The sequence below is a fragment of the Thermobia domestica genome, chromosome 7, assembly GCF_964235325.1.
Source record: "Thermobia domestica chromosome 7, izTheDome1.hap1.1, whole genome shotgun sequence".
NCBI classification, from domain to species: domain Eukaryota; kingdom Metazoa; phylum Arthropoda; class Insecta; order Zygentoma; family Lepismatidae; genus Thermobia; species Thermobia domestica.
The window spans coordinates 229,084,366-229,099,736 of record NC_137460.1 but is presented as its reverse complement, the minus strand read 5'-3'; the positions used below and the strand labels follow the sequence as shown (position 1 = coordinate 229,099,736).

The window sequence follows — 15,371 nt, the reverse complement described above, 5'->3', positions numbered from 1 at the left end:
CTCATAGTTTTTATACACTCAGTATATTATATCATATTACTTGAATTTTATCACTAAATAGTTAATTATCAATAAGAAAGTTTTTCACTGAGTAAGAAACTATTGAAATTTGAGTACATTTCAAAGAAAATAGGAAAATCATTTCATTATATATCTATCAGCTACAAATCAAAGCTGCTATAGGTATTGTACACCGTTAAAAAGGAGATTGTGTCTAATGTAAAATTACAGACAATTGCTTTGTATCTTATACCTTTAATATATTGTTCTTAAAATTAACTGGTAATGCATACAAACAGTCTACGTAATATGAATAGTATGTACACTTCTCGATAATAAACGTTCTTAAGAATAACGAAACTTGAGTCTAGCATCTTACGCATTTTGGTATGTTTAAAACATGATATATTTTACCATGCTTTGAATATTTTGCTTTCTTTAGTTAATGTCGTTCCTTTAGTTTTCAAAGTATCGACTCACTGTTTAATTTGTTTCTTCTTACAGCAAGTTGAAACAATAAAAGCTTACGTTGTCTTTCATTACATACATGGACGAAATTTTGCGGACAATAATATTGAATTTACACTCTTTGTGAACGAAAAATATGAAACGACTCACCGTTCTTTAGCGTCCATTACCACTAAATTTACATCAGGGAATGCAATCCAAAATTAAATATTTGTGTAATATATTTCGAACTATGAAGTGAATCCACAAAACACATACCGGACAACATTACGAGATTTATTGAAAGTATAAAATGGGTAACTGGTATGTTATTGTAGTGCACCAAAATTATAGGCACAAGCTATTGTAATACGTAAATATTCAAATTTTGTGTTTCGTAAATTTCTGTATCTTATTTTGTTTAAAGTTTGACTTCAATACAAAAATATCAAGTTTCTGAATTGAATTAATTAAGTAAGTGCTCTGTGGAAATCTGATTGGGATTGTTGAAAAAATCCGAAAACTGATTCTGTCATACAGACATGTGGAACTTTCAGACAAGGATATCCAAAAGAAACACATAACGCACTACAGCTCTTTATATGAAGAGGACCCTTAAATAGAAGCGAACCATGTAATATTGTATTGAGGCTCTCACGATTCACTCGTTCCTTCTACTCCAGAGAATGTGCAGATTCGTTCTTTAAATAATGACTCGTCTCAGACTCGCTCCGGCTTCAAACGTGTACAATAGCTGCTCTTAAATTAAAAATCTCTTTACAATTATAGAGTAAATGTATATTTATGAAATACAAAATTAGAATATTTAATGATTACAATAATTTTGTGGTATAATTTTGGTGTAATACATTATATTCAGTTTTGTTCTCTTTATAGTTTTTCGTTATAGGAGTTCATGTTGTAGCACAGTCTAGGGTAGATACTATCTTTAAAACTCTTGTTTCTCTCTAGCATCGAGGTTACACTGATCAGAATTATAAAGTTCGGGTTAGGTGATAACAAAATCACCAATAAGTTTTACATTCTGGAGAGTCTTCAATGCGCAGCACAATAATTCTAATCACATCAACCGAGATTCATAAGTTTTGGTTAGATGTATAATTACACTGTTTGTTCTTTCCACTTCGTAAGTAATATGTGTTTCTTTGGTCTTCTTGGAATCAACAAGAGCGCACGTCTTCATTGAAATCCAGCATTAATAAATTAGAGAGACACTTCCATGAATTTAAAGCTGCTGTCTGCCCGTAGCTATCTGAAACTGAAAGAAAATGACGTAAGTAGTTTGAACATTGTTACGTTATCAAGATAAGAAAATGTAACTCCTGGAAAGTGTCCGTGTTTACAAATCAGATCACCTTATTATCTACTGGATTGACCGTTTATACATCACATTTCTGGAAATAAGTTGGTACGTAGTAACATTATTTACTCAGGAATCATTCTGAATACAACGATCAAAATATGAGATGTGTAAAATCTAATTCACGATGGTTTTAACTTCAAGCAGTATCTTGTTAAAGGCCTCTTTACACTTTCCACTATTTCCGAAAGTTATATTGAATACCTTATATATTTTTATAAAAGTTTCGGAAATTTTCGACAACTACAAGATGCTCTCTGCAAAATTACATTTTAATGAAAATGCAATAACTACTTCCAAGTCTTTTCTCACATTCTAGAAATTCAGGGACGCTGAATATGACATAAGTCATATGCTTTCAAATTTATACTATATGAAAAATCTTCAGTTAAAATACTATTTTCTTTAGTAGAGTTTGAAAATATTAAATTATTCACTTAAAGAAAATTAATATACTTTGTTCTATGAGTTATTAAAATAATAAGAAGGATAGGGAGTTAGTGAGATTCCTAAGATGTGAAATAAGAGTTTGTCGACTGGGCAATTGAATTGGCTGGCTAGTAACACATTGTTAATATTTATAACATTTTTTTAAACTTTCGGGCAGTGGAAGGAGAGATGAAAATTTGCGGTCGTGAAAAAATTCCGAATTCGAGATTTCAAGGAATTTACACATTTCATGACCCATAGATACCGGAAAAGTGACAACATTTAACATCACAACTTAACTTTAAACGTTAACCTTTTATGTAATCTTCAAGAGGTTTTTTTTTTCGAATTTTCTTCATAGGCCTAAAAACAAGGATAGTTTACTTATTAATAAAAAAAATTTAAAAATGCGATTTTTTCAATAAACGGCTCTAACGATTTCGGTTATTTTTTTAAACACAAACTATTTGCTGAGCAAAACAATATATTCACATAAAAAACTACATGCGTGTTACAGTTTCGCCAACTAACATTTTGGCTTCATCAGACACTATCTGATCAGATCCCATCAGATAGTGTCTGATGAAGCCAAAATGTTAGTTGGCGAAACTGTAACACGCATGTAGTTTTTTATGTGAATATATTGTTTTGCTCAGCAAATAGTTTGTTTGTGTTTAAGTATATACAAAGCAAAGCTTTTACTTATGGATAATATTACGGTTATTTTTGTAAATCAGTTTTCTAAAAGCAAACCCATGCTGTGGTGTAAGTCATTACTCTGTGTAAAGTCAAGAAGAGGTAGTTCTTGGGAGTGAGTTTTCTTTCGGATTGTTTTACAAAAACGACTCAGGTGATTTTGTTTATATTTCATAAATATTTCGTTAATGACTTGCTGTTGCATAATTTCTTTGTTCTTAAAAAATGTATGAAGGGTAGTTTATCCTCCTTGTGATTTTTTCGTATTGTTTTCTAAAAAAATCTCAGGCGATTTTTTTCATATTTCATAAATATATATTTTATCCATAATGCGGAAATATTGTATAATTCATTTGTTCTGAAAAAATATGCGAATGATAGTTTATTCTTGTGTGAGGTTTTCCGGACGATATTACCAGACCGTGCACAGGTGATTTTGTTCATATTTTATTAATAATGTGACAATATGGAAGATTTCACTTGTCCTCAAAAATGTATTAGGAGTAGTTTCTTGTTGGTTTGAGGTTATTTCAGACGATTTTCTCATAAACGACTCAGGTGGTTTTGTTCATACTGTTCATTAATAGCATGAAAATATGGCACAACTTATTTGTCCTTAAAAGTCTATTTTCATTAGTTAGAACATATATAAAAGACCATTGTTTAAGTTGTACACAAATTGAGCCATGGGTAACAAATAGAATACTCGAGAGATACGTTCACGAAAACAGTAAATAACAACCATATTATCGGAATGTATGTTAACCTGATATGGGGAAATCAAAAGTAATGCGAACACAACGGCCAGAAATTCACTTACAAAAGTGGGTAAAGGCCGAAAGCCTGTACATTGAAAAATAACAGTATCAAACACATCCATTTCCGCTAAGGAGGTGAGGGTAGCATCAACACATAGTCATGAGTAATAGGTAGCTGGTTCTGAATAGGTTGTGGCTTAGATTGAACGTTATGTAAAACATGTAAAATAATTTTAAAATATTAGTACGCAAAACAGCAAACGCAAGCGGGTATGATAAATTTGTGACTGACTCATACCATACAATACATCCGACCAGGACTTGCTTGGCTCGGAGAAGAAAGTAAAAGTGAAGGGGGACAGAATTTGACAATAGAAAGGTACCGTTCATCGACAAAGAATTATTGTCAAGATCTACCCACACAAGCAAACACAACAATTTCCTTACAGGAGTCAAGACTGATCTATGACAAATTGATACAAGCTGTCGAAATCATATCAGATACTAGATGGGCTATTCATGTTACTAACGACCAATGAGCCAAATGTCGTCATAATACATTAAATACTTAATAATTGTACCCAAATGTTGGAACTCTTGTATGACAAATCGTTCCATGACTAAGGATTTATAGTTCAACCCATGGGTAAGCGCACGAAACGGAAAGTTCTCTCTCCACACTTTATGCCGAAACATCACCAAGTACAAAGGCTCCAAGTAATGTGGTGAAAACCTTGAATCGATTAAATTTTCACTAAATTGTCACTAGGTTGAGCTATTTATAATATCAGACACTTTAGGAAGAATTACGTGAAAATATGCTGTGTAGAAGCATGTACATACGGAGCAATCATAAATCACTCTCACTATTTTGCTTATAAGGGACATCACCCAATTGTCCGGGTCCGATTTCAACGAAATTTCTTTTGCTGATAGAGGACACGGACGTATTATTTGTGATGACAGACATTTTTGCCAGGATGCATGTTTTCTATTTTTCTATATTTTTGAAGAGTTGTGATGTGGTTATTAGAGATTACTGCAGAAGTCTCTTACTACCCTTTGCAAACGGAGTGTTAATGAAAGAACAACCATGTAGATACATATAAGGCGTAGGGAGAAGTCGTTTGGTAGATATGACCTTGACGACAGCAATCTTGAAATCCGCCATTTTGAATTAAGGTCAAGTTTTTTACAATATTCTTAATGAATACAACTTTAAAGGAACAGCATAAATAATAGAAAATATCAAAGAGGCGTAATATGATTGTTTCCAACAGTCTGTTTGTACCATGAACATAATATGAAAACAGGTAACTTGCTTATAAAGAGGTATAACTTAATCGAGTTCCCGATCAATACTGATTATAAATCTTACAAATATGAACCATCAACAACAATCGCTAGAAAACGAATGACTTTTTTGTGTGACTAGCTAAAGAATTGCTATAGAAAATAAATAAAGATATATTCAATAATGAAATAAATATAAATCAAAACACAAGACCATTGATTTACACAACAATCATGTTTCGTTTTCCTTTTTGAAGTGAATTTTCATTTGATATCTCGTCTCATCTACTACCCATTACAAGCTACGTTTTCGGTATTACCTGAATGCAAATTTTGACTTGTTTCGTTGTGTGATGATTCATGTCAGTAAACGATTTTTTGAAATTCAGGTTTAGGAAATAAATAACTACATGGCAAGTGATCAAAATTCAAAAGATTGCTGCATGCTTATCCCAACATTATTCATGAACTGACAAATCGCAACTCTTAAAAATAACGCAATAAATTTAGAAAACATGAGCTATGGCAACTATTGCAAAGTGCAAGTTGGAATCTTAAAACATGAGGTAAACATTAAGAATGTTGCCAATTCGAAAGATCGAATAATGAACGTTTGGTGCATATTAGAAACAGTCCTACATTCATACTGGTTAACTATAGATTAAAACTAAGCATACCAGCTTAGTTTTTATTTTTCAGAACTTCACTTTAATTCGAATTGGCGGATTTAAAGATGGCTGCCTCAAGGATACCCTTACTGTATCACTTCCCTCTAGGCATAATAAGTATTACCGAAGCCATTGTCCACTTCTTACCTTAATACGCAGGTTACAAGTCCCGGTAAGGGACTTACGCACATAGTAAGTATACAAATTTATTATGCCTGCAATCTTAAGACTAACTTCACCATGTCTTTCTGATTAAATTATAGCCTATGTATTACATTACCCTATTCCCATTTGAAAAACTTGACAATTCAAAATGGCGGATTTCAAGATGACTGCCGCCAAGGTCATACCTACCATACGACTTTCCTCTAGGCCTTACATGTATCTACGTTGTTGTTGCTTCATTAACACTTCGTTTACAAAGGGTAGTAAGTCTCTTCTGCAGTAATCTCTGAAAACAACATCACAAACTCTTAAAAATTATAAAGAATAGAAAACATGCACCATGGCAAAAATTTCTGTCATCACAAATAATGAATACGTGTCTTCCAACAAAAAATCATTGAAGTGACGGACAATTGGGTGATGTCCTTTGTTAGACATGCAGAACTCAGGAAGTATATAAAGAATTAAGAAAATCCTTCAATAATACCCGAATCATATACTTCTTCTAAAACATGTTCGTAATCATTTTGTGCATGGAATTAAACATGGTGCCTGAATGGGTAGAATATGTCACTTCACAAACAATAGAAGGTACCAAGCATATCAAGGAAGATAGAAGATGGTACGATTTTGTTGAAATTGTAAAATGCTCTAGAAGATTCAATTTGGTGATCACTACTAGCAGACATCTATTCGCTATCTGTAGACGTTTGTTGCGTGGAGACCTCCGATCCATGCTCTTGAAGTTTATTCTTTGGAGGTAGAAGTCCACTGAGTCGATTAACAAGATCCCTCCAAATTCCCAGTCATCTGGAAGGTAATATCAAGGTTCCTGTATACGTAAATCCCGAAGAACATTGAATTTCTTTCTTGAGCGATGTAAAGGAAGAGAACTCGACCATCTGATACCGTCAGGTTTTACATCCGGTTACAAAAGATCCACTAAAGGATCTTGTAATTGCCAGGATTGATCGGGGGCATTGTCAAAGTGGTCAACTGGATCACCTTCCACTGTCAAAGGAGTGAAAAGTACGCAACGGCACCAATTTTCGTGTTTAGACGCATTGCAGCTGCTAGTCTTCTGGTTTGCTGACGTCGACAATGTCCGAAAAGGCTGAAGTGGCATAGTAACGCTGAGTCTGAAGATGTAGGGACAGAGGCATTGGCTACTGCGACTCTCGAACTGTATTGCAAGGCGATATACAGAAGTCCGGGGTGTACAATGAAAAAGACTGTCTTCTTGAAGTTGATCGAAAAATGTAAAAGGAATGTTATGTGACCGTAATTCGATGGTGTCTCCACGACAAGCAGTAGGATCGTTAAGTCGAGAATGCAAGTAAACAATGGCCAAATACACATCAAACGTGGGCTCGATGATTACTCATACCACTCGTGAATTGTTGCAAAATTTGTTGTTGCGCTTGAGAGAGTCTCGATGTGTTTTATAGGAGATTCAAGGGACTTGAGGAGGTCGGCACTAGGAACAGGAGTTTTCGGGCACCTTCATGATTCTTCACCATCCTGCATGTTTAGCAGAGAAAGAAGTTGGGTTGATTTTGAGTTTAACGTCCCTTTCAGCACCGAGGCTATAAGACGGGACCTACTGATTAACGTGGAATCCATATCACATGAGTGATACAGCTTATCAGTACGAGCTAATGAGGTACTTCGCGGCTGGGACGTCGAAGCGACGCTATAACTGACACTAAAAGTAGTGGCATTAGACTCAGTGAATCGAGGTTCACGAGTGATCAAAATAGGAGAGGGCTGATACAATGGAGTTTGCACTAGAAAGATATCCAAAGGACGAAGAGGAATATACTAAGCTACGTCTAATCTTGAGCGTATTGTGTCCTGTGCAGATGACACTCGTGAGGTGTTGTATGATACAGTGATATGAATAAGGCACTCCGAGGGGACATGTCGGCCGCGGCCTTTGATCTGAGACGACTTAATAGTTGCGAGTTGCGGCAGCAAGCGAACCGAGCCGTAAGAAGACAGATCAGCTTTGGGGCTCAATCGAACAATACGGCGGGATCAATCGAAATTTCCATGAGTGCTCTGACTGATCGTGTTCCTGTTCAGAACTTGCTCCAAATGGGCTCTCCCGACCTGGTTTCAAGATTTTGTTAATCTGGTGCCAGTTTAAAAGCCTTTATTGTGTGAGTGTCCCTTACCGTGTATTTAATTTAAAATTATATCGAAACAAAACTTGTAATGGCAACTTTATGCAAGTTTATTCTGTTATATAAAGCCACATGTTCGTGGATTTCTACCAAAATTCCTCTGAAGAAAATTTTTGTAAGAGTGGACAACACTAAAACATGTTGTATGTTTTGAGAAAGTATCTTGTTATGTAATCGTAGGGAACAATTTGAGTTAGGAATTTTGCTACATGCTATTCTGTAAGCTTGGTTTCAGTTTCTTCCCATTGAGGAATATGTTACTCATTAATACATTTCTCATGCGTTGCTAGTATTCACGGAAATCAACTTAAGAAATACGTCAATGAATTAATTACAGTTTATGATAAACTCTGTTGGAAATAGAAATGGACTGGAAGTGTCTACAAATATGAGAATGTCCAATATGTAGTCACTGAAGAAAGTCTGTGCAAATAAGAGACAGCATAACTATGGTTGTATAAGTTGATATGAATTATTATGAAGATATTTTCTATATTAAATATGTAATAGCTGTGGAATGATAAAGATAAGTTAAGTAAAGAGTGCACTGGGCACAGAGTAATAGTAAAGATGTATTGATGAACGCAAGTATTTATTGTATATACAATAAGATAGGACATAGTAGCTAAGAAGATTGGACATATATATATATATTGCTCTATTCTTTGGATCAGTTATAACATTTGGAGTAGTGAATACATTTGTTTGTTTTGTTAGTACTAACAATTGGCGCAGTCGATTTTCAACAACGCTTCCATTTATAAATATTATGGCAGCTTTTTCAGGTTTCAAGCAAGACCAAAGTGATAAGATAGTCATTAATAACTCAGACATGAAGTGCAGCAAATGGGCACATCGTTTCAAATTTCATTCGATGAAGCAACAAAACCAGCAAAGTGTTGTGCAGTTTATTAGATGTTCAGAACGCTGTTTCAGCATGTGTATTTGAAAAATATGAAGAACTTGCTTTGTGTAATCAATTAATTTTTGGATTATCTAGCAATCAAACGCGTAATGCATTGCTGTCTAAAGACAAATTGTCATTTGCAAAAGCAGTTCAACTGGCTTGTGAGATGGAGGGTGCTAATGCTCAAGTTTATTTTAACCAACCACTAAATAGCCAGCAAGGGTTACCAGTTGTTTGTCAACGGAGTTCGCAATTGCCTTCATGTCAAAAATGGAAGTTTTCATGCGGAAGGTGTAAGAAATTTCATGACTTTCGGTGCTGTCCTACCTATAGAAAACAATGTTTTTCTTGTAATAGGTTAAACCACTTCGCTTACCCATGCAGATACAAAACCGTTTCAAATAGCGTTCAGCCGATAAAACAAGCGCAAACAAAATTAGTGCAAGATACTAATAATAGTAGTGATCAAATAAGTAGTACAGTTACCAACTCTATCAGTCCGTTTCCAAATGCGAATGTAAATTGTAACAGCTCGTTGATATCAAACAAAAATGATGTAGAGGCACAACCAATGACAGACCAATCTATACAAGATTTAGATTAATTGACGCAGCAGTACAGAATGAGGGTAAAAGCTTCGAACAGGACAGTACAGTAATAAATCACAATGTAGACAAGCAAGAGATAAACTATAATCCAAAAGTAATTGCTGAGTGTGAGTCTAAGGAAAATGCTGAAGTGCACGACAACGATGGGCACATGATAACGTTCAGGAAGAAAAATAAAAAGAAAGGAAAAAAGAGTAAGATAATTTCGAAAAACCAAACCACATATACTTCGGTAGATAGCAAGTCCAGTTCGTCGGAAGTTATTATAAATCAGAATACGGTTGAAGGAGTGGCGAAAGAATCAAACGAAAAAGTTGAAGATGATTTAATGGAAGAACCAGAAAACGAAGAACCACAAAAAGTGGAACAGAGCAATGTTAAATGTAAAGGCGAATGGCTACAAGATTTGAGAGAGGAATTAAAAAAGAGGGATAATGATCTAGAGCAACTTTAAAAACGTTATGGAATATTGGAGAAACTAGTTCTTGGGGAATTAAAAAGACGTGTGGAAGTATTAGAACAGGTGCACGTTGATATTGCAAAAATAAAAACTTGGGCATAAATACATTGAAGATTGAGAATTTAGATAATAAGGTAGCAACCTGGTATATGCATTTGGATAATAGATTGAAAGAGGCTTCCAGGTCATAAGAGTGTTGTTTCATTGTTAAATAGACTGTGCAGAAGGTTTGATAAAAATATTGACTCATTAGTTTGTTAGGTTAGGTTGATTACCAGTACTATTGATTCTGTCATTGGAATGAGGTGCAGATTAAGTTTATGCTGTTTGTCTCATTTTTTGGTATGATGTTGGTTTATTTTGGTATGTTCTAATTTTGTACAGGGGGAGAATTGTTGGAAATAGAAATGGGCTGAAAGTGTTCACAAATATGAGAATGTAGTCACTGAAGAAAGTCTGTGCAAAATAAGAGACAGAATAACTATGGTTGTATAAGATGATATGAATTATTATGAAGATATTTTCTATATTAAATATGTAATAGCTGTGGAATGATAAAGATAAGTTATGATAAGTAAAGAGTGCACTGGGTATAGAGTAATAATAAAGATGTATTGATGAACGCAAGTATTTATTGTATATACAATAAGATAGGACATAGTAGCTAAGAAGATTGGACATATATATATTGCTCTATTCTTTGGATCAGATATAACATTTGGAATAGTGAATACATTTGTTTGTTTTGTTAGTACTAACAAACTCAATGATTGTATATGTAAATGAAATTGTTTCAGAAAGAAGGATCCATACCTATCTCAGACATAATTTCAAATAGAGTTTCCACTTCTCGAAATTTGTATCTGATCACCATGGCTGCTGTACGTGGTTGTATGGTAGTATGATCGATTATGTATTTCTGTCATAATATAGAAGTATTGTTAACTTTTTAGCAGATTTCTGTTTCTATTCATCAATCAAAGGTTACTTCTGGGACATGCACTACAATTTACAACATACAAGACAGGCAACCGGCAATCCAAACGTCCACCTCATGTGTTGTTCACTGTTATATAAGTAGGAGGCCCGTCTGCTATAAACGACATTCCACATTCATTTCATGAAACATATCCTACAGATAGCAGTGGCACAGTTTTTCCTTACTGCATGCTGAATTATAAGTAACCAGAATGCTTGACTTCTTGTGCTAACTATCTGAAGTGGCCTGTTTAAAATAAGCTTAAATAAATGTATATTAATTCACAATTTTCTCTTGATTCGGAATCTACTAATGAACATGGATGCTATACGTTTTGTCAATACTATTTACTTCAAGAAATAATACTGAACTATGTATGAATTTTGGGTTTCGTGTCAAGAACGCCGGGGTAATATAAAAGTAGAACATAATCTTCTAGTATTTCTATTTTTATTTATCATTATTTTTTATTATTTTGAAAACACTGGTTTCATACATTATTTATTAGAAGAAATATCCTGTAGCAAAATTTATTACACAAGCTAATCAATAGATCAAAGGAAAAGCAGAAATCCTAAAAGTGATCTTTAATGTGGAGAAAAGCAGGTTTTACACTTACGCAAAAATTAGTGAACTTTTGCAGTAAATTGTACATTAGTTACGTCATATGATATAGATGGTGCGAAATTGATAATATATTTTTGTTGTGTAAACATATAAGTGGACGTTATTGTACCTTTTGTCTGCAAATCCTGAAACCTGAGTGTTCATATCCGAAATCATTACTTTCTACAACGTATTGTCTTGTGGGATGAGCGAATAGTCACGTAGTAACAAACATTGATCGGTATGTGTTGTCGGAAGAAAGTTTTATCATCTTTGTCCCACGTTCTAGTTATTGAAGTTATCGGTATGGGGGTAGTAGGGAGATTGCTAATTGAGATAATACCATGTTATCATACATTAGATCCCTTGTAATCTTCACATTTGCACTTCTCAATTAATAAGATTAATTACTCTTTCTGGTGATATTGATCCAATTCCAAACAGGACACTAGTCAGCTGGTCTACCCGCAGGAGGTTGCCGCCTTGTTGGAACAGTACTCCAATTTTATTGTGTTCTATATAGACTGTTCTAAGGATGGTAATTCTGGTGGCTATTTTTTTCTCACTGACGAGGACAGCTCAGAATTCAGTGTGCATCGCTTGTGTTCAGTATATACTGCTGAATTAACTGTAATTAAGCTTGCTTTCAACCACGCTTGTATTACGTCGTGTGCTGGTTTGCACCGACTCGCAGAGTGTAGTTCTGAGCCTACAGAATGATTTCAGTAAGCACACCCTTGTTCAAAATATTTTTGTGAGATGCCATCACCTACAGCAACGGGGTTGTATCATCGTTGTCTGCTTGGTGCCAAGTCATGTCAGCAATCGGGTAAATAAACGTGCTGACACAGCTGCCAAGCACACCTTTTGGCTGAGGTTACGTTGGAGCACAGTCTTCCTTGCTCCGATCTGTGTACTTATTTTTACACGTTGATGCGTTCTCCTTGGCAAACAGATTGGGACTAGGGAAATGGCAATAAATTACACACCGTTAAGCCAATATTTGGAGAGTGGCGCACATCCTCTTGCGCTAGTCTCAAGATGAAGTATTTCTGTTGCGTCTGTGTATCGAACACGCTGATCTGACGCATGGTTATTTGTAGTATTAACTGAACCGTCTCTATTGTGAAGACAGTATTGTACCACTGAGTATTTGGCAGATTTTTTTCAAGTATCTTGAATACTCAGAAAACGTCACGAACTGTCTCATACCCTCGACCGTGCTTTGGTTGATGAGCGATGTGCTAGTACTTGTGCTTTTGTGTACATTATCTCTCTTTGACTTGCTTACGTTCTCTGAGCAGTTTAGCCTGTTGTTACCTGTCTCATACCCTCGACCGTGCTTTGGTTGATGAGCGATGTGCTAGTATTTGTGCTGTTGCCTGCGTTATCACTTTTTGACTTGCTTACGTTCTCTGAGCAGTTTAGTCTGTTGTTACCCTTTTCGTTCTTTTCCCTTTTATTCAATTTAACTCTTTTTGTTTATTCTTATCGTTATATATTTTATCCCCATCTATTTATTCTTTTACTTGTTTTCAATTTTAGAGGGCAAACTTATATTTTTAAAAAAATATTTACTAGGTTGCTTTTAGTACTTTGATAAAGACACTCCGTTTTTGAGCAGGTGTATTGATTCTGACAGGAACAAATAGTCTCGCTGCTGATTTCACCATTAATCTTTCTTCACTAACTCACTCACTCTAAGAATATTGGTATCAGTTATTATTGTTTTTTTTTAAATTTTCGTGTATTATGCCGTATATACTACGTCAGTATAGGCGTGAATCTTATTGATCTACATATTATTTAACTCAATAACAAATTGATCTTTTTTGTATTTCATATATATATGAGTGACCATCTATAGATAACTTTTTTGTGTTTTGTTGACCACTCCTTAACCCATATTAAGTAGCATCCTTTCTTAGCCTCCATCTGTGCAGTAAATTTCAGCTCAATTAGCTCAAAACTTGTTTCTGCAGCGAAGCTGAATTCATAATTCCCTGAGAAGAGTCTCATTGCAGTCGAATCAATCGCGTTGTGCCGTACGTACAACGTATTTTCTTTTGAAATACGAACAAATTATAAGGCATTTTTGGTCAAAAGAATTCCCCGAAGGAATCTCAGCCTCAAAAGTAGACCACCTTTGTTGATTATTCATAAGAAGTGACATAGCTATACGTTAGTGTTATTAATAAGAAAGGTTTATTTATGAAATATGAATAGGTCGTATGAGTTATTCTTGAAAAATCGTTCGAAAAGCTCCCTCAAAAGTGCACTAACACTTGTAAAGTTTTTCTCAGGACGAATGAATTATACCATATTGCCAGGTTATTAATAAAATATTTATGAAATATGAGCACAATCGCCTAAATCATTTTGGAGAAAATCTTCCGAAAACAACTCGCCGCCAATAAACCACACTTCAGTGCATACAGCGTGGTCCGGAAGTGAGCAAACCCCTAATTATATATATTCAAAGACAATGTTAATGGACATTCTTACCTGGAGATGCTTAGTGAGTGGTTGGTACCTCAAACGGAAGAAAATGGTATCAGACAGGATTGTGATACAGCAGGATGTAGCACCAGCGCACTTCGCGATTCACGTGCGCAATTACCTGAATCAGAGGTTTCCTGGCCGCTGGATTGGAAGAGGTTGTGCATCTTCACCAGCTCCCTTTTCCAGGCCTCCAAGAAGTCCCGATCTGACGACACCAGGCAATGCTGTCTGGGGGTTTCATAAAGCAACAAGTAAGAAGCACTTGATATCACACAACACAGGAATTACGAGCAGCTGTGGAAGACGCCTTCACCATCATGACCTTGGAGTATCTCCGCAAAACATTTGCGAGAACTTGGCGCAGAATTCAGCTGTGTTATGACATGGATTGTGATCATACCTATGTTTATGACTTAAGACTTACAAGGTACCTGTATACAGACATTCTACCGTAACTAACACTATATTGTTGAAACTAAAGGGGGTACGCCCACTTCTGGACCACCCTGTAGATCAATATAGGCGTGAATCATTCTAACCTATATATCGTTAATTGTGTAAAAAAAAAAAAAAAGAGGACTTTGATATATCACACATGTAGGTGATTCCAGACATGTATGACTTAGTTTGGATATCAGTTCTTGACTTTATTTTGATCTAATACGAAAATAACAGAGCCGACCTTAAAATACTTTAATACTTCACTTGAAACATTAAAGCAACCGTTTTACTTACTAACATCTGTAAGTCCAGCGTGTAAGAAGTGTATTGTTCGAATAAAATTAAGATTCAGAAGTATATAAAGCATTGTTGTACTCACTTTCAGCATTAGAGAACACTGTCTCTTGTCATTAACAGAGACAACTTCGCTAATGAACGAGTATAACATGACTCTTGTTAACGGTATACTGAATTTATATTTCTATTATGGTTTAGCATTTTAAGGAGAACAGTTATACAATGTTCATTCACGTGGGTACCATATCATATGTGCCTAATGATAATTTAACTTTCTAAAAACGCGGGACAGACAGACAAAGTGGCTTATTATTACGTATAATAATGGAAAATACGCGTAACACCAATTAATCATTTCAAAAGATTGCAAAACATAATCAAAGATAAGATCTATATTTGTACGAGCTTGGCTGAAGAAAATACATACACAGTTTTGTTACAATTGTTTTATTTTGTTCACATCGTACATTGTTTAAGCAATATTACCGTTAATATTGTATTGTGAAATAATGAAATACCAATTTTATATTTTTAGTTTTGAGGATTCG

The 15,371-nt window shown here is 34.9% G+C and overlaps 1 protein-coding gene across 1 annotated transcript in view; it reads right to left on the bottom strand.

The window, feature by feature from the left end:
- Positions 1-247: 247 nt before the first annotated feature.
- Positions 248-15,371, bottom strand: part of LOC145689582 (gastrin/cholecystokinin type B receptor-like) — a 209,236-nt gene continuing 194,112 nt past the window's right edge. Inside the window, exon 8 of the mRNA XM_081763762.1 lies at positions 248-1,726. Within this exon, the coding sequence (XP_081619888.1) occupies positions 1,717-1,726 (10 nt within the window). The 3' untranslated portion in view covers positions 248-1,716. The remainder of the gene's footprint in view (positions 1,727-15,371) is intronic.